This window comes from Phaseolus vulgaris, chromosome 10 (genome assembly GCF_000499845.2).
Source record: "Phaseolus vulgaris cultivar G19833 chromosome 10, P. vulgaris v2.0, whole genome shotgun sequence".
Lineage (NCBI taxonomy): Eukaryota > Viridiplantae > Streptophyta > Magnoliopsida > Fabales > Fabaceae > Phaseolus > Phaseolus vulgaris.
Genome location: NC_023750.2, coordinates 1753979 through 1780056, shown reverse-complemented (window position 1 = coordinate 1780056; position 26078 = coordinate 1753979). Strand labels below are relative to the sequence as shown.

The 26078-nt window shown below is 29.4% G+C and overlaps 2 protein-coding genes across 7 annotated transcripts; one reads left to right on the top strand and one right to left on the bottom strand.

Annotated features, from left to right (window-relative positions):
* Nucleotides 1–1484: 1484 nt before the first annotated feature.
* LOC137818255 (stemmadenine O-acetyltransferase-like) lies at nucleotides 1485–3228 on the bottom strand. The gene is made up of 2 exons (XM_068621555.1): nucleotides 2669–3228; nucleotides 1485–2440 (listed from the first exon to the last, which is right to left on the bottom strand). The coding sequence occupies exons 1-2, from the start codon at nucleotides 3190–3192 to the stop codon at nucleotides 1666–1668; spliced, it is 1299 nt and encodes a 432-aa protein (XP_068477656.1). The 5' UTR covers nucleotides 3193–3228; the 3' UTR covers nucleotides 1485–1665.
* Nucleotides 3229–21006: 17778 nt separating this feature from the next.
* LOC137819360 (uncharacterized) lies at nucleotides 21007–25849 on the top strand. 6 transcript variants are annotated; one of them, XM_068623180.1, is made up of 7 exons: nucleotides 21007–21141; nucleotides 21835–21955; nucleotides 22380–22468; nucleotides 22918–23050; nucleotides 23129–23255; nucleotides 24277–24370; nucleotides 24479–25849. In XM_068623180.1, the coding sequence occupies exons 1-7, from the start codon at nucleotides 21078–21080 to the stop codon at nucleotides 24670–24672; spliced, it is 822 nt and encodes a 273-aa protein (XP_068479281.1). In that variant the 5' UTR covers nucleotides 21007–21077; the 3' UTR covers nucleotides 24673–25849. The 6 variants fall into 6 exon arrangements, 4 of the variants coding, with proteins under 4 accessions (XP_068479281.1, XP_068479280.1, XP_068479277.1 ...); XM_068623179.1 differs by having other exon boundaries at nucleotides 21018–21141; nucleotides 22370–22468; nucleotides 24487–25849; XM_068623176.1 differs by having other exon boundaries at nucleotides 21018–21141; nucleotides 22370–22468; nucleotides 24479–24687.
* Nucleotides 25850–26078: the final 229 nt, after the last annotated feature.

The window sequence follows — 26078 nt, the reverse complement described above, 5'->3', positions numbered from 1 at the left end:
TAATAACTTTAGTGTCACTATCAATGTTACATCCGAACAAATATAAACATATGATTACATCATCTTCTAGTAACCATTTATTTCCTTTACATAAAAGAGTCAATGGGAATAAATAAACACTATTGTTTCTATCTTCATCTTTGAGCTTCCTCCTTTGGTGTTCTTTACCCCTCTAGATTAATGAATTATACACTTTTTGTCCAAGAAGCCTGGGAACAAAATAGAAACATGTAAATAAGCTTAATAAAACATTTATCTCTTTTTAGTTTTAAAGGCTTAAAAAATTATCTTTGAAGACAAAGAAGAAGTAGTGAATAGTTAATTTTTATAAAAACAATCATTTTAGTTCTCTTGATAGGAGAAAAAAAAAAGAACATTTGAGTCTTTAATAAAAAGAAAAAGGATTTGGGGAAAAAATAGTGAAGAAATAAGCAACTACGCCATGTGGATATCTGAAATGCAGAAAACAAAATGTGGTTAGGTTTACAGTTGTAGTGTTTTATGAAATTTTTTTTGAGAAACTTACTCATTTGGAGGAACAAAGTGAGTGAGGGGAATTGGAGAAGAGAGCGCGTTGGACAAAGAGTCACTCGTCTTAATTCAACCAATGGACCAAACACCATTTGCTTGATGACGACAATTGTAAACTAACAATTGTAAACCAATAAAAAAACTATATACAAAAACACAATGCATGTAAAGAAGATGAAACAATTGGAACAAAACCAGAATGGAACAATTGGAACAAAACGAGAAAAAATAGAAGAAAAAAAAATGAGGATGAGAATACGTATCTATCTACACGAAAGAGAAGAGAAAGAGAAAAAAGAAGTGAGAATGCGTTTGTCTCTAAGAGAGAAGGACGTGAGGAGGGAGTGAGGTTTCAGATACATTAATATTTTAAATGGGCAATTGAGAGAGAGAAGTGAGAAGTTTTTTATGGAGAGGAAAGTGAAAAAAAAAATTATATAGAGGTAGTGGGAAGTTGTTAAAAAAATTACTTTTGATTATAGCCACAATAAAATGATAAAAACCTCTTATATTATTACGAAGTGGACTTTAAGCCTAACTCAACCCCATAAAACCGGCTCAATGGGGTGAGGTTGGAGATCCCACATCGACTAGAGATTAGAGCCTTTCATGGTATATAAGTGGGTGCAAACCTCACCCCATTGAGCCGGTTTTATGGGGTTGAGTTAGGCTTAAAGTCCACTTCGTAATATGGTATCAGAGCCATTCCGAGCCTATCCTAGCGAGTGTTTGTTGGCCTTATCAGGCCACCCGCTATCGGGCCGCTATCGGACCACCCATAATATATAGTCTCACGCTCGAGCTTTTATCTATCACTCTCGGTGGGTGCAAACCTCACCCCATTGAGTCGGTTTTGTGGGGTTGAGTTAGGCTTAAAGTCCACTTTCGTAATATATATTTCTAAAATAATAAAATAAAATATTGATATAGCTTAAAATTAAAAAATAAATATATACACAAACATAGTTATCTTTATATATAAGTATACATTACATCACACATTATTATTAAAATCAAATAACTTACATAAAACAAAACAACATATACTTTTTTGTAACTTCAAAATGAATTATAAACATAAATATCGGTGTCTCCAATTCTTTCTTAACTTCTGTGTTACTAAGAAAACTGAACTCATTTCGAATCAAAGGACACAAACTGGAGAAGTTCTTGATTTTGTTCAAAATGTAGCATGTGAGGCTTAGTCAAGCTTATCCATGCCTCTATGCCATCTCCACCCTTTGTAGGCATAAAACTCACCACGTTTTTTATAGGCACTCCAATCCTGCTCACGTAACTTGGTTTTCCCCATCCAAAATCCGTCTCATACAACCCAAATCTCACCCAACTGCTAAAGCTATAACATGGAACACCCTTTTCTGACGCCATTCTTCTTGCTTCCTTCAAACCCTCAATCACCTCATAAAACTCATCACCCTGAAGCTTACTCACATAATTTCCATCAACTTTTCTTATCGTTTCCCTCACTCTCTCACCCAAATCACGCAACCCCACTTCTCCTTCCACCTCCACCAACGGAGACACTGCTTGTTGCCACAGATTTCCCATCGAGTGCTTCCCCAGAGTTGAGGCCATTCTGCTGCGAATGTTGACCGCGTGGGATACCATAGACGCCGGAAACTTTCCTTCCTCTGAACTTGCTTTCGCCGCTTCCAGTGATGATTTCCATATGAGTGCTGTCACGGCTTCAACACTAGTGGGGAAGAACTCTAAGCTCCCCACTTTTTGCTTCAGTCTGGATATGTTGGTCCTGTTGAACATGAACCTCTTTGTCACTATGTCTTTGTGGCCCACCATGCCACGAGTAATGTCCATTTCTATCTTCCTCGGCGGAAAAACCAGTGCCCCTTCTTCCATTTGAGGTGCTATCAATATGTTCTCTTCCTTTCTGCAAAAGTTCAATTTAATCACATAAACATTAAAAGATACTAGAAAAGTTCTTCTTCCAACTTCAAATCCAAATAATATTGTCTGGTTTGGAGTTTGATCACCGGTTTTGTTCTAAAAAATATATTCACAATTGGTTAGCATAGGGTTAATTACCTTCCATTACGGTTAAAGTGTATTTAAGCTGCACTAATACTGGTGTGAATATAGAATTCTCCAATGTAAATACCTTGAGGTTGCAGCCCAAGCGGTGAGGAAGGATGCTGCAGAGGAAGCGTCAGCGATCTTGTGGGAGAAGCAGACGGCAAGTGCAACACCCCCACAGCTGAACTGGTTCAACTGAACAACCATGGTCTCTAAGAGAGTATCCCTGGCAGGGTTGTAGGGATCCAATGGGAAAAGTTGGTTGATGCGGTGCAGGTGAGGGTTTTTGAGGATGGTTGAGAGATGAATGGGGAGTGTAGAGTGGGTGAAAAGAACGCCCTCATGGTTGCACTCAACGGTTGAGTTGTCTCTGAGGGTTCCGCAAAAGGGGTAATAGAGAGTGAGGAGTTGTGATAAAGAAGCCTTCAAGTTGTGAGATATTGTTGTGATGTCTGTGGCATCGGAAGCAGAGTAAAAGAGAAGAACAGGGACGTAAAATGGAGGAGCCAATTGGTCCAGAAGGGAGAGTTTGAAGTGTTTAAGCTTATTGGGTGGTGGAGATGATGCCTTTACTCTCTCCTTAGATACAATCTCAACTTTCACTTCCATTTCTCACAAAATAAGCTATTGCTATGTATGTATAATAAGACTATGCTATTAATTCTTGCCTTTATATTGAAAAAAACTTTGACTTTTTTCAAAGATCAATCTCATAGTTTAATTATTAAAATAGATCACATTTAAAAAAAAATAATTGAAATAGTGTCAAGATGACACAAATGTCAAAATATAATATCACAACTTGTATAATTAGATTTTAATTTAAATCATGTCAATTATTGTCTTTATATAGAAACAAATTTGACTTTTTACAAGATTAATCTCATAGTTTAATTATTAAAATAGACAATTTTTAAAAAATAATTAAAATAGATAAAGAGTATTAATATTCACATATAGGTATGTCAAAGTCACACAATTTTATTTTAAAAAATTATGTCAAAATATAATATTTATAATTTAATTTTAAGTTAAATCATGTCAAATTGACATGATTTTAATATTTATTGAAATTTTATTATAATGAAATGGTACCAATATGACACGTCTAATTTTAATAATTTTTTAAATTTTATTTATTTTAATAATTAATGTATAAAACTATTCTAATTTGATAAAAAAAATTGAAACAATTGTATGTAAAATATAAATGTTTTTTTATAAAAAAAATTAGATGGACCCTTCAATTTTCCTACACCTATGAAACACCTAATTAAAAATGTAGTATTTTTAAATTTGTAGTTGATTCTTCTCAAATTAATTTATATTTGAAAATAAAAATATTATACTATTAGTGTGGGATGAGTGTTTAATAGAAAATTGGGTGTTAATGTAAGATATTTATATACATTATTACCTGAATCACACTACTTGCCCACGTTAAAAGTATATTGGTCAAACAATTTTGTTGTATTTTATATTTTACAACAGAAAATAAAATAAGCATGGAATATCTATATGAGATATTCAGAATAATTTGGATATTGCATAAATCAATTTTATTTGTTTACGTACCTTTGAAAATATTTGCATTGAGTTTGACGTAAGACTTTTATACAAATACTTGAATCTCATTACCATGCACCTTAAAGTCAAAGAATCTCCTTAAAGTCAAAGAATAAAGATTCTTTGACAATGTCAAATTTTATTTAAAACAACTAAGTACCCACGGGTCTCTTTTTTGTGTTTTCATATTAGTTTATTAAATTAAGAAGGGTTTGAGTTATATTTATTATATAATTAATGAAGAGTTTTTATAATTTATTTTATATATTATTTTAATCTTAATAATACACTTTAATTAAAAATTATAAGAAATAATTTTAATAAAATTTAAAATTTAAAACTTATTTTTTAGTATTGTATTTTAAAAGATAAACAAGAACTTGATTAAAAACTTAATTTGAATACTATTTGCATACTATATGTATAAAATTTAACTGTACAGTCATTAGCTGCTTTTATTTAAAAAAGAAATAGTTATAGTGGGTTGAGAGAGATTTTGTGCAAAAAATTTATTTGTGAATTTAGGATGAAAAGTTTCATGAGATGATCTCATATATAAAGAGGATAGTTGTTCACATCATAAATGATTTAGAAATTTCTAATTAGTTTCTACATTATATTATTTTCTTTAATAAGCTATTATGTTTGTATTTATAATTGTAATGTGTAATGTGGATAGCCGAGGTCTTGGCTAAGATCATTGAGACCGAAAACATGTAGACAATTTAGAAGGACTAATAAATTTTAATAACATTTAAAAATTAATGAATCTTACGGTAAGATATTAACTTGAAAAGACGAGATAATTTGGGTCTAGTATGAATAATGTTCTCGTTTACTCCTATTAATAGATGAACACTTGTTGGTGAAAGATACGTTCTTTCGTTAGAAGCATTTATTATTCCGAACACTAGCTAGCTTGAGAGACAGGGAATCTTTTGCAAGACCCAAGGAGTACCAGACCAAGATTACAAGACTATGTGAACAATTGGCGTCCACCATGGGGTCAAGAAAGAGCTACACTTAAAAATCTGATGATATCTACAAGAAATATGACTAGTGATAAACGGATAATAGATTTAAGACTCTTCAAAAGGAATTAGCCAAGATGAAACAAAAAAGTGCTGAAGAAATTTGTGTCCTCAAGCAAAAGAGAATAAGGAAATTAGAAGGACTATCCCAATGGACACCTACACTTTGAGGATGTTGTTGGAGTTATTCTTGAAGAAAGGAAAAAAAATAAGGTATTCAAAGCAAGTAAAGGCTTTGACAATGATGAGAGGTAGATAATAAAACAAACTTTAGTGGGAGTCAAACTCATTGTAGATTGAAGTTTGTAAGTAAGAATGGATGAAAGAACTCTAAAGCATCAACCTCACAAGGTTGTCTTGAAAGTAATTTAAAAGACAAAGATATTATGGTGAGTGAAGAAAAAATAGCTCTAATGGTAGAAAATAATTACATGATAGGTGGATAGTGGATTCAGGTGCAACAATTACTCCATATTGAAATTGGTTTCATGCTTATGAACCTAACCCAGGTGGATTCGTGTTCATGGGAAATGATTATGCCTTAGAGATTGTTGGATTTGGTAATGTCGGAATAAAAATATAAATAGTATTATATGCACGGTTTAAGGTGTACAACACGTGACTTGGAGAAGAATTTTATTGTATATTGGACAATTAGATGACCTTTGGTGTAAGATTCATATTGAAGGCGTGATCTTAAAGGTGGTGAAAGGATTATAGTAATGATGAAAACAAACAATATTATGAAAAAATTGTATGTGCTTTTGGGACATATGTTGCAATAAGCAAATGCATCATTTTCGTCAACAAGTCAAGAAGAAGCAATGACGATGTGGCATCATAGACTTAGTCATTTTCAAAGCAAGGTCTAAACATCCTTGTGGAACATAATCTCTTATGAAGATCATAGAGGTTGTTTTACCTTTTTGCGAGCACTATGTAATAAGCAAGCAACATAAATTGAACTTTGTTATAGTGGTAACCAAAAGCAACCATATACACTTGATTCATTATGATGTGTGGTAATCATCGATTATTATCCCTCGAAGGAGAAAAAGATTTTGTATCATTCATTGATGATTATTCCAAGAGATTTTGGGTGTAACCCAACAAGAAGAAGTTAAATGTGTTTACAATATTCAAGAAATTCAAAAGCACAAGTAGAGTTGGAAGCTGGGAAAAGAATTAAGTGCTTAAGGATAGATAATGGAAGAGAATATATAGATGGAACTTTTTTAGCATTCAACAAATAAGAGTATTATGAGACAACTTTTATGTTCCACATACAACTCAACAGAATGGTGTTGCGGAAGGATGAACAAAACTCTCTTAGATAGAATAAGAGTATGTTAAAAATATCAAGAATGGCCAAGTTTTTTTAGCGGAAGTAGTCAAAACCTCATATTACATGATAGGTTGATCACAATCAACAACAATGGGTTTGAATACATTGACGGATGTGGAAAGGCAAACCAGTTGATTATTCTTCCTTACATGTGTTTTTTTTATTTTGTCTTCTATATGTAATGTACAATTCCTCATAAATAAATAAAAAACTAGATCCCAAATCCATAAACTATATATTCTTAGGCAATGCTGACAATGTGAAGGGTGTTGGAACAATTAGCTCTAAAAGCGAAGGTGAATAGAGCACTTAGACTCTTCTCACAAAAAACTATAATACATTATCTAAATAACAAGCAACTAAAACAACACAACACAAGTTTATATTGATGAGCACATGGCAGCTACCTAAGGATGCAGGGAAACTATATGGATTCAAAAGTTAATGGAGGAACTCGAGCACAAGCAATAGAAGATTGTTATTTATTGTGATAGTTAGAGTGTCTTGCACATTACAGGGATATTCAATGAATGAAATTAGTTTATGGATGTAATATAATGAAATAGAGTCAGTTTGAAGTCAAAATTTACTATATGAAATAAATAGAGTATTATATGAATATAGAGCCAATAAAGAACAATTAACAAAATCAAACTGTTGATTGTCTTTTGAAATTCCATTATTTTGACCTTCTATAACAGGGGGAAAATGCCAGAAAAGGGAAAAGAGAAGTCATTTTTGCCCGCAATAAAGTGTCCTGATCGAGCAAGACGTAGTCCTATCTATCCACCTCTCCATACACAATATCTTGAGTACCTATGATGGTTTGAATTCGATAATAATAATAAGGGTAGGCAAAGCTTTTTAGCTCTATATCAACTTTCATTCCCACTTGAAAGTCAGGCTCGTAGTGCCTCCACGTCCTCAAACAATGCACCATGGTTATTATCTCTTTCTCTGTAGAATCCTATCTTTCATTCTAGGACAAAGCACACATAGGTATATGTTACCTCTGATCGAGAAATAGTAAAAGAAGGAATTTTAGATATGCAAACAAAAATAAAAAAATTCAAACCAATGCAAATATAATAGATGTTATAATAAAGTTATTAGCATTAACAATTTTGTAATTTGGTCTCATTGTGATCTATCGGAAAAGTAGTAAGCAGCATGTATAGCAAATAAAAAAAACATGATATAAAGTTTTGATTAATTTCATCAAAATTGTAATATGAGAAGAAAAGTTTAAATCAAGATAAATTTATTTTGAAGCTTACTTACCTTCTTATAAAGGGACAATATGTCCTTTTAGTAAAAAAATATCAAAATTAACTCATTTCATTTCTACTGTTTTAATGCACTTGAGAGATAAAACTATAAAAAAAAAAAAATAGTTAATCCTTTCAAATTTTTCCTATTAATTTTTTTTTCTATTTTCAGAGAAAATACTATTAATTTGCCTTTAGAATTAGAACACTAATATTTTAAATTTTAATAAAAGTATATTATTATTCATTGTCTATTTTATTTTATTTTTTATTTTTTATTTCAGTTATAAATTATTATGTTGTTAATTTAGTTATGAATTTAGTGCTTTGGCACATGGTGCAAAAGGAGGCAGTGGTAGCTTTGTTTTAGTTGGTGTGTCAGGAACACAAACATCACAGGTGAACAATATATTTGCTTCATTACATGTGATCACACCACCATTCATTTCCAAGACTTCAAATTATTCAATTAAAACTTCCGATTAATATATAATATATACATGGAAGAAACATATGTAAGATTTATTTATTTTATTGTTGAACTTTTATAATAAATACGTATTATTGAACAATGAAATTAATAAAAAAAAATAATTCCAATATAATTATTGACAATATTAAAATAATTGTAACTATCTAAACTCATTTATTCAAATTTTAATTTTTTTTATTGTAAATAGATAACAAAATAAACTCTTTCATGTGGATATTTTCTGTCTTTGTTTTAATATTAAAGAAAAATATTCAAATCAATAAAAAAAATAGAAAATACTTAATTTTTAAATATAAAGAATTATATATATATATATATATTATTTTTTCGTGATTTTTTTATCCACAATAATATATATATATATTATTAAATTATTTATGACAAATAAGTATCTCCACTTTTTTTATGTGATAAAAACTATCATATAGGTCAAACACTTTTTCTTTTGTGCTAAACGCAAACTCAAATCCTACTGTAAAAATAAGCATAATTATGTTTGAAAGGATTGAAAATTAAAAATCTACATGAATTAATTTTCCATCAATCTATAATATTCAAATTTACACCTGTATCAAGTTCTTCCTCTAAATATTTTTGAAGCTCAGATTTATTTGAAGAGGTTAACCCGGTTGTTTGCAAAAATTTATTCCAACCATGTGGATCATTCTTATAATTAGGTATCTCTGCGTGTATTTGTTGTGTGTCATTTTTAGCTCTTCTTTTTACTTTTATATTCATCAAATAACAATTTCAAAGAAATATTCAATCTTGACTTTAACACGCATCCGTTATTTGTCTTTTATAGATCAAAAAGTTGATCAATTGCCCAATTCATATATCTCATTTTGTATTTAGAATCTAAGACAACAACAATTAACAACAACATATTCAACTTGTTAGGTTCAATCATTTTTTGTCATTTTTTCAATCTTTTGTTCCTGGCATATTTATGTTTATATAATTATAGTAAATATCTGAAAACACCAAACATGACAGATTTGAAATCATGGAATATTTTGTTTGTTGTTAATTATAATTTTATCTTGTCTAGACAAATGTATCTTTCTATGAAGATACTTACCACGAGACTCATAGATTAGGAAAAGTGACAAGAAAATAGAAAATGACCCAAGAGAGTTCACCACATCCATAACATCCCAATATTCTCTTCTTTATGGTGAGAGAACAAAAACAAGAGACCAATCACATCCACATTCACTCCACACCCTTCTTTCCTGATGAGAACCTAGGAGAGATTGTGCCCACTGACCAAGCCCAGCCTTCCCGACGGATGACTAGGAGCATGACTCAAGACACAGGGCTAGGTCAGGATCCACTAGTCAATGCCTCAGCACCTAGCTTTCCATAGAGGATCACGAGGAGCAGAGCACAGGCTTTGGGAGTTGAGCATCAACTAGTGTCTTTGTTTTTAATTTCAGTATAATAGGGTGCCTTTAGAATAATAGGGGGGTGCTTATCACTTTAGCTTGTTTTTTACCTAGTTTCTAGAAGAACAAGCCTAAGGTGTGGTTTGATTTAGTCAAACCCTAAAGGCAACCCCATTTTTAGGTTTCTCATCCTACCCTTGCTTATTGTTTTCCAAGGCACCATCTCCTATAAATAGGGTGTCATACTCCTTGTATTTTTCATGTTAAATTTGAATAGAAAAGTTACTTTGCATAAATTGTGTGAGGTGTTTGTGAGGCTTGTTTCCTCTTAGCATTAGGTCTCATCTTGAGTGATTGGAGAACTCTCAAGGGGCGGTCATCTCACTTATCTTGGAGGAAGACCACACTCCAAGTGGTGTGACCAACTCTCTTCCATCACATAAGCATTTCCTTCCTTCATCTCTTCCATTTTTCCATTACTCCATGTATCTTTGTGTTCTTATGTTCTTGTTTTTCCTCCACTGTCAATTTGGTTTCTATCATGCTTTTATGTTTCCTTCCATGTTCATTTAAATTCCGCCCTTCATCATCAATCACCACAAACTTGTATTTTTCCTTTGCTCTCTAGAAGTGAACATTCACACTTACTTAACCACTTGGTTAAGTTCGTGTCCAGTGGGGATCTTCTTTGGGTTCTCACCATATAATTGATAAAATCTCAATTCTAAGTAAAAGTGTCACATCTAAAATGGCTAAATCTAAAATCAACTCACATCATTTCCCCTTTCTCATTGGAATTCAATGTGTTAGACCCTCTTAAACTCACTATGAAACTGACACTACCTACTCCAAAATAGCCATTCTTCAAGACCCTTTTCTTCTTCCTCACTCTCTTCCCCTCCTACCTTCACATAAAAGACGTTTTGGCGGCGCTTCCTAGCCGCCAACCCTCCCTTGGCTCCACCACCACAGTCATCACTGCCTCCGCCTCCCTCTCCCTCAATCTTCTTTTCCCAATTTTCAAACCCTAAAATTTCGTTCAGTCCACATGTGAAAACCTACGTCACGTCATCAACAGTTAATGTCTAACGAAAGAGAGCAAATTAAACATTTTAAAAAATTTTGAGATCAAATTGATTTTTTTAAAAAAACAACTATATTAAATTGAATATTAATTGTAGGAACCAAAAAATTAATTGTACCAAATTTTTATCAATAATATAAACTACTTCAAATATCATTAATTTTTTAGTGTATAAAATAATATCTAATTTATTTAATATAATAACTAATTATTTTTTATCTCTAAAATTAGTTTCTATTTAATGAAGTTTTATAATAAATTTTATAATTTATGTTTTAAATTATTAAATTTAATTTTCAACAATCTATTTTAAAATTTATGTAATTATATTTTCGTTATTATTATTAGATCTAAAATACATATATATTAACATTAAACTTTTAATAACATCATATATTTTATATTTTATTTTAAATATTATTTTTAATATTTACTTAACTCTCAGTCACACAGTTGCCATCCCTCAAGTGGCAGTAGGGTTAGGTTTAACCCTGGTTAAATAATTCCTAACACAGACTGTGGTAAATTCAGTCACATATATTGTCAACACAAGTCTCTTCTCAAACTTCAATGTTACTTTGAGCAGGTTTTTCCCAAACAGATGTGCATCGAATTTCGAAATCACCTTTTTACACTGAATCTTCTTCTTCTCTTCCTTTTTCTCTCTCCACTGTATCTTTAACTGGTTCATGCCATTGAACTTTTCTGGGTTCTTGGGGTTTGTTTCTTCTCTCAAATTGCATGGCACAACCTATAACATCCTCAACACAATCTATAGCCTCCTCAACTTCATACCCTTTCTTCCAATTTCTCACCTTTCTCTTCATTCTCCTTCTTCTCTTCAGTTTTTCCCACCCATATGCAATGGCTTTCTCAGAACCCGTTAAACCATCAGAATCAACTATTTCTGCCATGAACTTGCACCCTCTTGAACCAAACAACCATGGCTGTTCTTCAAAGAGTGCTTCTGCAGAATTTGGAGTTAAGGCTCATGAAGTTCCCAGTGGTCCAAACCCTATTCAAAACCGGTAAGACAGAGGCATGACACTGCTACCAACATCAAAGATGACAGGGATTTTTAACAGTTGTTGTAATTGTTGTCATCTTCATAGTTTTTGTTTTAGTTCAACATTGTAACATTGTTTGTCATCACTGCTGCTTTTGTTTTTGTTTTTGTTTTTTTGGCTAAAAAGTGTGTACAGCAAGAAGTATCTTTCTGCCTTTTTCAGACCTTCTAGCTCCATCTTTGTATTTCTTCTGAAAGTGCATTCAAATTTGTGCTTTTGGATTCTTAGAAATTAAATTAATTGGTATTTTTTTGCATTCATTTTTTCTTTAAATTGTGTCATTTTCTTCTTTGATTTTTGGACAGTTTAATTATGATTTTTTTTTATCTCCTCATAATCCTAGTCTATAGTTTATTTAAGATGTGTTTTTGACAAATTTTATTTCCTCATTTAAATAAAATTTTCTATACAATTTTTTTTATAAGATCCAGATTTTAAATTTATAATCATGTACTACATAACCACTGATGTCCTGAGTTAATTTTAACATATATATATATATATATAAGTTTATTTTATTTATTTTTTTAAAAGTATTTATGATTCTTGTTTCTTTCTTTTTTTTTTGTATATGTCTAATCTCATTATTATAGTAAATGGGCTTATAGTGTTACATCTGCATTAACTTTTTAAGGTAGTTAGTTAAACTTTTGATAGTTAATTAAATATTAACATAAAATTTATTTAGTATTAATAATAAAACTATTTTATATATTAATAATTTTTTTTTTAAATAATATTTATTTAGTTAATATAGTGATTAATTATTTTTTATTTTTAAAATTATTTTTTTTAGTAATATATTTTTTAATTTAAATTAAACCACTTTTAATCAGTAAAATTATTCAAAACATTGAGTTTTATTAAAATATGTACATGTTTAAATGAATTTTAACTAGAGACTATATTTTAATATGTATTATTGTGTGATAAATCAAATTTAAATACTATGGGAAGGAAAAAAATAATGTATCACTGTGAGTTGAATCTAACAAAAAGGGTTATGAACCCTTGTTCATATATTTGTTAGGAGAGGTATTAATTATATATTTAATAATATCTTGAATAAGATACCTATACAGAAAAATATGGGTACTATATAAAGTAATGCATAATAAACTGAATATATATATATATAAACAATTATAGTATTTATCTAATGTTTATATAGTTTATGGTTTCTTTTCATTGTATCAAATATTTTTATCTCAACATTAATCTCTTTAAAATTAATTATATAAAAAATTATGGGAGTATATAAATGTTTTAAGCTTATTTTGAGGCGATTAAAATAGAAAAAGAAATAGAGAAAAATGTCACAGATACAATGAGAAACATGTTAAACAAAGAATACGAATGGATAAAATTAATGTAAGTTGTTTGCTGGGAAAGAAAAAAAAAAGATAAAATAAGTTTTAATTACCTATAAATCAATTTAATTTGGTTTGAAATTAACCATCTCCAAAACAGTTTTACTGATTTTAATATTCAACATTAAGCTGTGCTAAGATGTGAGTTTGTCAAAAAAAATTAACATATTATTCCAAAATAAAAAAGCAAATACGAGAATAAAATTAGCATATTTATTAAGTTTCAGAGAAAAAAAGGAGAAATGAGTGAAATACGAGGTTTCTTTAATTGAGTGAAAAAAAAGAAAAAAAAATGAAGAATGGATAGTTTTATTTGTTATGGTATTCTTATTATTATTTTCAATGTTAATTTTAATTAATTATTTATTATAACTAAAAGAAAAAAATAAAAATAAAAACTATGATTTACAATAATTATAACTTATCATAATTAATTACAAGTTATAAATGTCGTATAGTTGATTAGGTTACATATAGCAATTAAAATATTTTTTAAAACAATATAACCAATCATATATGCAACCCAATTAGTTGTATTATTTTTTCACATTATTTACTTTTGGGGTAAAAGAAAAAATACGAGTGGTCCATAATTTTTTCCTTTTTTTTTAATCTCAAATGAATGGAAGCAAACTCACACTTTCCTTAAACAATACATATAAACAAAGGTTGAATGGTACAAGTATGAAAAAAATTGTTTTTATATTTTAATATTAATTTATTTTGAGTGGTGTATTTTTGTGTTTTATAGCAGTGTTTGCATGGTTTTCACTTCATTCAATTGGGTGTGGAAGAAAGATAAATAGTGAGAGGAGTTGCAATGACACATTTTGTTTTTGGTGTTCAAAATTATTTGATGAGCTTTTGGTCTCTCTGCTTTTGTCTTCTCAAACACGTTTCTCGATAAAGCTGATGCCATCCAATGTTTCTCAGACCATGATTTCACTGTATAATTCTGCTCTCTCAGGTACCTCTTGCTCTTCCCCTTTCATAATAAATAACAAAATTATTTTTATAACAAGATTACTAAGATTCCTATTAGGTACAGAAAACAGATATATATGTTCACCATAGCTTATGATTAATTTTTTATATGATGTGATTAATTTAAATAAAGGTATATAATTTTATTTTAAAATTAAGATTAATTTTTTGCATTTTGTCCTAATTTAAATTTAGAATTGGAAGTTTATTATGATTTTATAAATATGTACTATCAAGTATAAAGGTATGTATTAAGAAAATATTTATTATCTTTACTTATCATATTATGAATTCTAACATTGAAATATCTTTTATAAGTACTCCACCCTCCTTAATAGAGATAGGATATGTTCAATATTGATGACTAAAAGTATTCAGAATGATAAGGAGAGTATTTTCCGACCCATACAAGAACAATATGAAAATAATAATAATAAACGTTGGAAATCTCACGTTGACTAGAGATAAAAACATTTCATAGTATATAAATGGATGAAAACTTCATATATAAATTGGTTTTATAAGGTTGAGTTAAGCTTAAACTTCATTTCTTAATATGGTATCAAAATTATTTAGAGCATATCCTAACGAGAGTTTGTTGGGCTTATCAAGTCACCCGCTATCGAGTTGTCATCGAACCATCCATAATATATGGCTAATTCTCCCTACACCATATCTTCGTTCGTCCGAAACTGATAAGTGACTTCCAGATATCACTATTCATACTCCAACAATGACTTCTGGACGCCGAGATCCGGAGGCCTTTTTTACCTTCTAGATGCAAATATCAGAATCTACACTGAATGCTTTTGGATATCTACATCCGTAAGCCATTTAATTTTATACATTTAATTATGTAAGTCCTTGAAGTTTTTGTAATTATATCCTTAGTTAACAAATTATGTTAATTTTTATAAATATACTAAAATTTCAATGTAAATTAATTATTTGACTTATAATTAATAAATTTGCACCAAACTTTGTTTGATAATTAACTTTAAGTAGGAATTTAATTAATACAAATGCATTGACTAAATTTCAAGACTATGTCTAATTTTATCATTAGTTTTGTTGCTAAATCCATTACTAATAAAATTATCGAAATTTTCATTTAACTTAATTTGAGTGTTAAGATAGAACAACATATGGACTATTTGTAGTGCAATTTTTGACTAACAGACATCTCTAATCTTCTAGGTGTGTCCATTCATATGTAGTTTCATCTCATCGTTAAGAATACATTTTTTTCAGAAGATAATTAATTGACGATGTTTTGATAACTTCATCATGTATTGATTACCATTGTTTTTAATTGATTGCGTGCAAAGACAATAACTAAATTCTACTTGGTGGATAAGTGTTGAACTGAGACATTATCAGAAAAAACGTGTACAAGTTAATTAAATACTTCTAAGTAAATTTTATACATTTGTTGATTACAGATAGTGTAAAAGAAAAGACATTGAACTAATTCATAAATTGAGAAATCACGCCCTTATATGAAAAAAAAAAATCTGTATTTTGTATATTCCATATCTTAACCTATATTGTTCTACATTTCACATCTTTAGAGGGAAAAAGAAGGAAAGATAAACCATGTTACACACTTATACTTAGAAACTAATTACCACAAACTCTAATTCTACAATTCATTGGAATCTTTGAATTGTTGTTATGCTAGGATGAACCAGTATATTTTTTAAACATTGATGCCTTTGAATATGCCTGAGTGTACTAAACCATTATTAAAATTGTAAAAACCCTAATTCATTTGGTTAAAGCAAATGAAGAAAATATATAAAAACTATGTGCAACAAATACAAGTACCATATAAATATATAGTTTATTATGTTTAAGGTTAATAATTTTTTACTATATAATTAATCAGAAATAATGTAAACTAATACTTATTTTAAGGTTATATGATTATTTAAAAACACTAAATTTGGGATAACAATAAAAACAATTCCTCCTTAAAGTTAATTCGTGCATATTTATTCAAGTTTAATTTTAAGGGGTAATTACTTTTTAAAAATCTTCATAAAAATGACAATAAAATAATTAATTATATATCCTTAAAATAAATCAACCCCATAAATGAATTATTTCTTAGTTGATAAATAAGTAGTTTATGAGTGCTATTAAGTGATCGTTGATAGAGGATTTTTCTTTTTCTTTAAAATAGATATAAAGTCTAATATAGTGTATGGAAAAAGTTGTTGGGTGCATAAGATCCATTGCTGTTATTCTTTTTATTGTATACTTACGGAGAGAGGTAATAAAAAATTTACTCAAATATTTTAGCTATTTAATTGGGAATTTCACCTTTTATTGATTAAGTAAATTATTTTGTTGTTATTCAATGATTCATCTCCATTCAAGAATAAAGATATAAAAGACATTAGAATGCACTGAGTTTCATTCCTTTTAAGTGTTTCTGATAAGATGTAAATTTCGTTAGTTTATTTAAATATACAATGAATGTTATATTTATCTTTTTTGCACAATGTTTATTGGATATTATTGAATTGTTAATGAATGAATGTATTTGGAAATTGTACGCAATTGTCTAGATAACATTGATATGTAAGTGATTGTTATTAATGAATGGAAGAAAATTGATCAATGAATGATTTTGTCTGTAAATTGTATGCAATTGTTTGGATAACATTGATATGCATGTGATTGTTATTAATGATTGAGGGAAATTGATCAATGAATGTCTCTGTCTGAAAATTGTATGCAATTGTTTGGAAAACATTAATATGCAGGTGATTGTTATTAATGAATGCATGAAAATTGATAAAGCAAACGTTTAAAAAAAAAACTTGACGGTTATTGTAATATATGACATAAAAAGTTTGATTTACTATGATGGGTGGTATGAATATTTGTCATAGAAAATCACTTACTATGACAATTCATATTAGAACCATCATAGTAAGTCATAATTTCTATGACTGTTCTTAGAAATACCAATAATAAAAAGTGCATTATGAATATATTATGACAAATATTTTGCACATTTTATTACGATTTATATACAACAGTCATAGTAAGTCAACTTACTCTGTCAGTTTTTCAACCAACATAGAAAGTGTCAAGTTTTTATATCACTTGATTCTGTATCGCCATTATAACCGTCATAAAAAGTCATATAAAACCATCATAGAAAATATTTTTTGCACTAGTGTGACTACAACCATTATAAAAATTAAATAAATAGTTAAAAAAATTACCCTATTTAGGAATCCCCTCAAACTAACTTTCTTATTGTGGAAATCGATGCTTTTGAATTAGTATATGGGAAAAGAAGACATACTTTCAATAGTATTATGTTTGCAAAAAAATGTTGACAAAAGAAGTAAAAATAAAATGATGGAAAAAGTTTAACAATGACATAGTTAGTAAAGAGAAAATCAAAGAATGGTTAAAAACCAATTGATTTTCTTACGAAGAGCCTTTACTGTAACAACTCAATAAAGAAACAATATTTTTAGCAGAAAAGCAAAGATTAATGGATAATCTAGCCTCAACTTCTTCAAAAGAGGAATTTGACCGAACACTTTCAAAAGCAACTTCAATACAAGGAACTGACGAAGCTAGTTCTGAAGAGGGGTCATCTCAACCAAATCCTATTTAGGAATCCCTAATCAAACTAACTTTCTTATTTTAACCCTAGAAAAATCATTGATTCAAAACTCTCATAAACAAATAGTCTCCAATCTATTTTTTGAAAGTTTTCATTATCCCCCAATAGATGTCAAAAAAACAGAACCTTCTATGAATTTATTGTGGTGGGTTTGAATTCATTAAAATTTTATCATAATAGAGATAGTGATGGTAATATTTAGTATTAAAAAATAAAAATATTACACATTCTAACTCCTCAAGAGTTGAAAAAGCCTCTTCATCACAAAAATAACTTTTATCCAATCTTTTATACCATAAAGTTATATCTATTATGATTATATGGAAGCATGATCCAATGTACAATATATTACTCTAGAAAGACATTTTTGGTTCATTTGGTTCAAGAGAGTAATATCCTTAAAGTTTCCAAAGTGATTTATCAAATAATTCTATGACTTTGGACCTTTGTCTTCAATATTTCCAAAAGAAATAAGTGAAGTCTATGCATATTTTAGAGAACAACTAATATTTGTAATTGGGTACAAATTAATTTCATTTGTAGGTTCTTTGTTTATTACTTGGATACTAGTCTAGGATTATACTTTAGTACATCCTTATAAGGGAGTAAAGATTAAAATATTGGTAAGAGAGTAAAAATAAAATGATGGAAATTTTTTAACAATGACATAGTTAATAAAGAGAAAATTAAAGAATGGTTAAAAACCAATCGATCTCTTTATAAAGAGTCTTTACTGCAACAACTCAGTAAAGAAGCAATATTTTTAGCAGAAAAGCAAATGCTAATGGATAAGTTAGCCTCAACTTCTTCAAAAGAGGAATTTGACCGAATACTTCAAAAAAAAATTTCAATACAAGGAACTGACAAAGCTAGTTCTAAAGAAGGGTCGTCTTAACCAAATCCTTACATTTAGAACGTGGATATGCATTAAAAAATTGTTGCAAAAAAATCTACCAACAAAGATGAAGATAAGAAGAATAAATAAAACAAGATGTTTTAACTTCAAAAGAAGAATCTCTCAACAATAAACATGTTAAGATGAAATTTATGTCGATAAGGAAGAATACAAGTTATCCGCCATTTGATTTCTGTTCTATTTGTATAACAATTATAATGTATATATATATATATATATAAAAGTCATTCTTCAGTTGAAGAAGGACAAAGTCCTTTCTCACGTCCTTTCGTGAGAATGCTTGCAAAAATAATTTCTAAATAATAAACATCTCTAATGCTTTGTTTGGATTAGGGAGTGAAAAAGAGAGTGAATTTGAGATGATTTGAAGGAAAAATGTAAAGAAAGATAAGGTATTTGGATTAAGGTAAATAGAGTGAAAAGTGTGAGGAAAGTTTATAAAAGTTTGTAAATGATGTGACTGAAATTATATATTTTTTAATTGATAAAAATGTAAATTTACATATTTATCCTTATATTTAAAAATGATTAAAAATTAATTTGATATATTTATTTATAAATTATAATGATTTTTAATTAAAATATTATTTAAATATTTATAATCATAAATATTTGATAAAAAATTATTTTTATATTAAATAATAATATTATTTTATTTTTCCTTTTTTAATTAATATAATATAATTATTATATAAATTTATTTTTTAATTATTAAAAAATATTTTTTTTATTATTTATATTTATAATTTATTATATATAATATGATTAATTATGTTTTTATAATAATTTTTTTATAATTTTGATTATATTTTTAATATTTAAATTTTAATTATATTTTAAATAAAAATAATAATAATTTAAGTTTAAATAAAAAGGGTAAAAAATAAATTAAAGTTAATTAATTAAAAAATATAAAAATATACAACTTTCTTTACATATTTGCGAAGAAAGTTTTGGATGGAAATTTTTTTCAATTTATGTGCACTTTTGTTTTTATTATGTGAATTCATTCGCATTTCATGGTAAATAGTGTTTACGTGCTTTTCTCCGCTTTTTTTGAAACAAACGGAGTCTAAGTTTTTCATATCATTGAAATTTATTTTTAAGTTTTTGTAAACCTTCTTTTAAAGTTTTAAATCATCTACTATATACTATGATAGATCTTTATTTATGATTTTGATCTGTCAATAATAATAATGAGAGCACAAAAACTATGAATATTTTCATATTTTATTTTTTTTATAATGGATATAGATTATGAATATTCTTGAACTTATTTTTGTTAGAATAAAGGAGTTTAATTTTGTCTTAATTTTTCAAAAATCTTAAATTACATTAAAAAAGAAAATTAAAAATTTCAAGACATAAGAATTAAACACATTGTTTTACTAATTCAAAGTTTCTCTCTATAAATATATAAATATAAATATATAAATATATAACACTTCCAATAAACATGGGATTAGAGGGAACGTCTTATAAAAGTTTTTGTTCTTAAATGCCTAGAAGTACATATGTATACCTTTTGATGTAAAATTAACTTTAAAATCATTTTGAACCTTCAGATAGGACGCAAAAATTTGGATATATAATAATAAATATACTATTATAACTTTACATATATTAATTTATGTTTTTAATAATTTCAATATTAATATATTTTTCTCATACTTATTATTCCTCTTAAGTAATTTATCAACATAATTAATTATTTTCAATTTTTTATACATAACAATTAATGATAACATTGTAATTGTTGTGTACATTTTTCTTTTACCTCTTTTATTCTTTATAAGTTAATAATTTTTTTTTATTATTAAAAAAAACTATTTGTAAGGATTGAAAATGTTTTTATTGTATAATTGTAATTTAAAAAAAATTAGAATATTTTATAACTATTTTTGATGCATATTTTATTATAATTTTAGTTTACAAAAGTGTTTTTATTATATAATTATAAAATCATAGAAGTTATCGGAAAATTATCTTTTCATATATATATTTTTTATAGTTTTAAATAATATTTTTAATTAAATGAATTATAATAATTAATATTATTATAAAAAAGTGGACGCATGTGCTATTGGAATCCAGGTTTACCCGATCTTTACCAGTCGGGTCGGATCGTTATACCTCTGATGTTTGCGAGTCGGGTAAAGTCGGGTCGGGTCGGATCTTTATAATTCAGATATTTACCAGTCGGGTCGGATCCAAATGGGTCGGTTCCTTAATCCATACCCTACTTGTTTGTTTCTCTTGTTGTAAAACCCACACACCACACTTGTGTCGCAGCACCATTCATCGAAACCAGAACTTCCCGAAAGAGAGAAATGGCTCTGAGGCATCGCCTTACGAAGGAACTCACGAAGTTTCTGTCACCCGTTATCCACAAAGGTGCGTGTGTTTTCTACTCTGCCTCTTCGTTTGCATTTCATTCACAGCACTCTCTTATGGTTGCTCTGAAACACAAAGAAAAATTACTAAAGACAAAAAATCATTGTTGTCTTCGTGATATTTTGTTTGTTTTACCTCTACAGCGATTGAACTACCTAGTGTTAAGTTTGTTGAATGTTTATTTTATTTTTCTCTGTTTTATTTTTTGTTCATTGGCTCGATCATAGTTTGGTATCTGAAAAACAAACTAGATTAATTTCAATTTATAATATAGAAATCCATTGCGTGTCTATGTTATTCCTATTGGAATTGAAAAGTAGAACATTACTATCATGGAAAGATGCAAAGGTGAGAGATTCAATATATCAGTCCAAAGTTCAGATGTTATTCTGGCTGTATACGTATTAATCATTAGTTGACGTTTCCTTTGCGTTTTGCGTGTGTGCATCCTCTCCTGCATCACCAGAGAATGTTCTGTTTTCTTAGAAGTTGTTAGAATTATGAAAGTGCTATGTAAGGTTTGATTATTCTATTTTTGTTTGCTCTCATGTTTATGATACTGAAGTTTGATGCTTACAACATGGTCTTTTTAGAATGCTTCAGTATATTATTTTCATTAATGAATTTTAACTTAATTATATATATATATATATATATATATATATATATATATTTCACTCCCCCCCTCTCTAGGTGTCTGCTATCATCAATCTAGCAAAGCTTTAAACTCAGTGGCTTTGTCTATAATGCTGATGCCTTCTGCTCGGAACCCAACTGCTAATTGGAATCAAGTGAGAGGGTTTCATGAACACAGGTGATTACTTTTTTTGACTGAGAATAGGAAGATAACATAAATTGCAGTGTCAGTCATCAGTTATGACTGCGATAGTATACTTACTCTTAGGCTATTCTCTGTATCAGTTTTACTGTTTTAATTAGTATGCTAAGTTGAATCTGTGTTGAGTCAGCATCATGTAATAGTTAGTTAGCCAGCCATCATTCTGTTAGGACAGACAGCTGGAGTCTGTTGTAGTACATGTTAAATAGCTTGCAGCTCAAGCTATCAGATTGTATATACTTCAGTATTGTAACACAGTCAATGAATAATACAATACACTTTAGAGTTTTCAAAATCTCTCGGCTCTGAATTCTTTAGAATGTTTAATTTTGAAGCATCATAATTTAGGATTTTGTAGCTTTGTTAGGTTTCCTGACTTCTGATCGGCAGTCTTATTCAGGATCTCAACAGTGGCTGTTAAATTGCATGAACCTGCCACTGAAACTGACCTTTTATCTTTCATTAAGGCTTCGCTGGATGAATTTGAAGGTATCACTATTTGTTTTGATAGCCCATGCCCTTCCATATTCTTAAAATTGTGTTTGAGCCTTTCAAATTGTTCATATTTTGAGTTAGTTTTATGATCTATATTCTGAAGCTTATATGTTTTGTTTTGATAAGAAACTTTTTTTGCTTCAATATAATTTTAAATCTCATGTACATTGACATTGATATGGGGGGTTCTATCTTAGAACTTTCATCTTTTGGCATATATGACTTGCAAATTTCATACTTTTCAGTTCAGAGAAAGGATTATTTGTTCAGTTATACTTTTTAGTTTTGAATTGTACGCACCATTTTTTTGTTCGGCTATTATACTAGTTTAATTGTAAGGCACAATTGTTACTAGTTTTAGATTCAATGAGTTAAATCATCCATCCTCTCTACATTTTTGCTATTACATAATTACATAATTTATCCTTTCTTTAAAAGTGCAGGCACCCATCATTATTGGTTAAATAGATCTGAAAAAAATGACCAACTTTCTGGAGCTGATGGCATATTTTTAGTTCTAGCAAGTAATTTCAACTGTGGCATTACGCTTGAAAAATTAAAGACAATTCAAAAGAGGTATACAGAAGTTATATTCTCTCTCATCACTCTGTATTAATGGACATTTTGTAATAATTAAATATATTTTGGTGGCAGGTTCCCTCATATTAATACTATGGGTTTGAGAGCAATTCACTCTTCTGATCAAGTGCACCTAATGCAGTTACTGATGGCAGAAAATATAGCATTCCCCATTTTGTTGTCCCAGCAGACATTCCCTAAGGTGAGGTAAATCCCTTTGTTTAGCTTCCGACATGCATGAAAACTTGATGCATGCAAAGACTAGCATTTCTATCATTATGCCTTTTGTTTGTTTAATTTTTGCTAAAATATCCCTTGCCACTATTTTTAGTAAGTAGTAATTGTATCACCCAACACATCCGGGAAGTGGTGCCAGTCTTCATTGTTGCAGATGTTGGAGATTCTTCTTCCAACTCTATCTCCATCTAATACTCATTAAAACTAGATAATTGTTGTTGTGTAGCATGTTACTGTATATGAATTATGTGTTTGTCTTCATCATTGCAGTGACGGGATATTCTTCTTCCAACACCTTCTCCATCCTACCCATTAAAACTAGATAATTGTAGGTGTGTAGCATGTTACTACACATCAATTATGAGCTATGATTATCATGACTTTACAGATGAAGTCATAAACTGTAGGCTAAGGTTGCTGATTGTTTTTATTGTAATGATTTCCTGTCAAAGAGCCATTAGAATTATTCTTATATGATTTTAGTTACAACCCTTAGGAACCTGTCATAAGTTCTCCAAGGCTTCATTGCATAGGGTATACTAGTGCAAGGACTGGTGGGTTTGAGTGGGTGTGCAGAGAACTTGCTAACTTGAATATTTAATTTATGTGCTAAAATACATAATTTGCTCTTATTCAATAGACAGTGACAGTGAGGATGGAGGCTGAATGCATGACAGTGCTGGAAAGAATGCCTGTTTGTAGAGTGACTCCTCCTTCTGTCCTGCAAACTTTAGGCATTTAGAAACTCATCTGTGGCAGAAACTATAAAATGCTTGATAGAAGAGTTTTATATTTTCTAGCTATATTGACTATATAGTTTGCTGAAATGCATATATTCCTTCCAATTTTTATTCATAAACAATACATGGAATTGCTTTTATTCATGTATACTGACTGACTACCTTATCTTTTACTATTTTGTTTACGAATATATTTTTGATGCTTGCATGTACATTTCTTTAATGTAATTCTTTTGATATGTATAGATAGAGAAAGGTGCGTGCTACATATTGTTTAAAAATTTTAGTAGCCCAGTGATTTATCATGAGAAGGATGCAAGTCTTGAAATTCTAAGCCAAGGTAATTGTGATTTTTCCATGACTAACATTGCAGACTATGTGACATTTGTCGATTTTTCACTGTTCATGCCTGCACATTTACAAATTTTGATGTTGGTATCAAATGTAGCTGTTCAGGAGTTAGATGAGCAAGCGGGTGGTCGTACTAAGTCGCTCAAAGTAGTCAGATGTACATCTTTGGAACAACATTGGATGATTCAAGACCTATGTAGTTTTTCTCCTCTTCAGAATTTGCTTCTATATTACCCAGGTAACCAAGAGGTTGATCAATGGTTTTTCTTCATTTCTTCCATCTCAGCCTAGAGTTGTCAGGAAAATTTCCTGAGAAATGAGCCAGATAAATCAAGCCTGTGCTCCTTGATCTTTCCTTTTCAATATTACATCATTGATTAGAATATGCTTTTGCATATCTTTCTATAGTGCTGTAATATATTTACCACCACTTTTTGTGGGTTGAGAATGTTATACCAAGGATCAAACGCTTTTCTGTTTATGTGAAAGTGAAACATAATGATGTGAATATCAGGCATCGAAATTCAGTAGGGAATGTATTCATTATGCTTCATAAAAAAATTCCATCTATTCAATGGGCATTTGAAATTCAGGGAAATGTCTCTTAATCCTTCACGTGTATTGAAGACCCATACAACAATGGGCATTTGTTGTAAGTTCCTCATATTTGATAGACATTTTCTAGGAATAGTTTGCAGCTGAGATAATAAAATTAAATTTTGGCAGCTTGCGCCCTCAAAGTATAATATGATTGCATTGAAAATGATGGTAATCATTGGATATTTGTGCCACTGTTGAATCTTGGTTTCATAATAAACCTTTACAGGTGTGTAATAGGATAAAACGAGAATTAAATAAAGGAAAAATATAGTTTGTTATATATATATATATGTTATTGTTAATTGGAGTTTTTCTGTTTATGTTTAAGCTGTTAAGGAAATGTATTTTCCTTATAGTGCCTTGGTTTCACTAGAAAGAGGTTAGGAAACCTTTTTGATTGTGTAACTGGAAATTCTAGTTTTGAAAAGAAGATTGCTCCCTTTAGAGGTAATCTTGTTTACCTCCATGGATGTCACTTTTGATGAAACTAAATCTTTTTACATATGTCCTGAACTTTAGGGAGAGAGTTCTTTCAAAGCATATTCTTTTGAATCACTTCAGCCATCTTTTGTCCCTTTCATATAAGAACAATCTCATATTGATACTATCCTTGGTACTCCTGATACTTCTCCTGACACATCTTGTATGGATGTCTCTGAAGTTGCTCCTAACAAGGGCATTTATGTTCCCGAGTCAGGGTTAACTCTAGAAATTAGTTGTCTAGAGAGTTTCTTCCGTACACAATACCAGAGGTGACAAAAGCAACCAAACTTTATCTAAAGAAACTCTTAATAGTCTAAGTCAGGGGGAAGTCTTTCTTCTACACCCTTGAATCTTTGGAAAATTCCTTATACAATAATTGTGAACCTGACCTTGATGACCCACTCATTGCTCTGAGAAAAGGAACTCGGTCTTGTACCAAGTATCTTATTTCTCATTTTGTAACCACTAAACACCTTTCTACGCAACACCAGAGTTTCCTCTCTGTCATTGATGCAATTAGAGTCCCCACATTAGTACAAGAAGCATTGAAATATGAGAATTGGGTTCAAGCCATGAATGAAGAGATGTGTGTCTTAGAAAAGAACTAGACATGG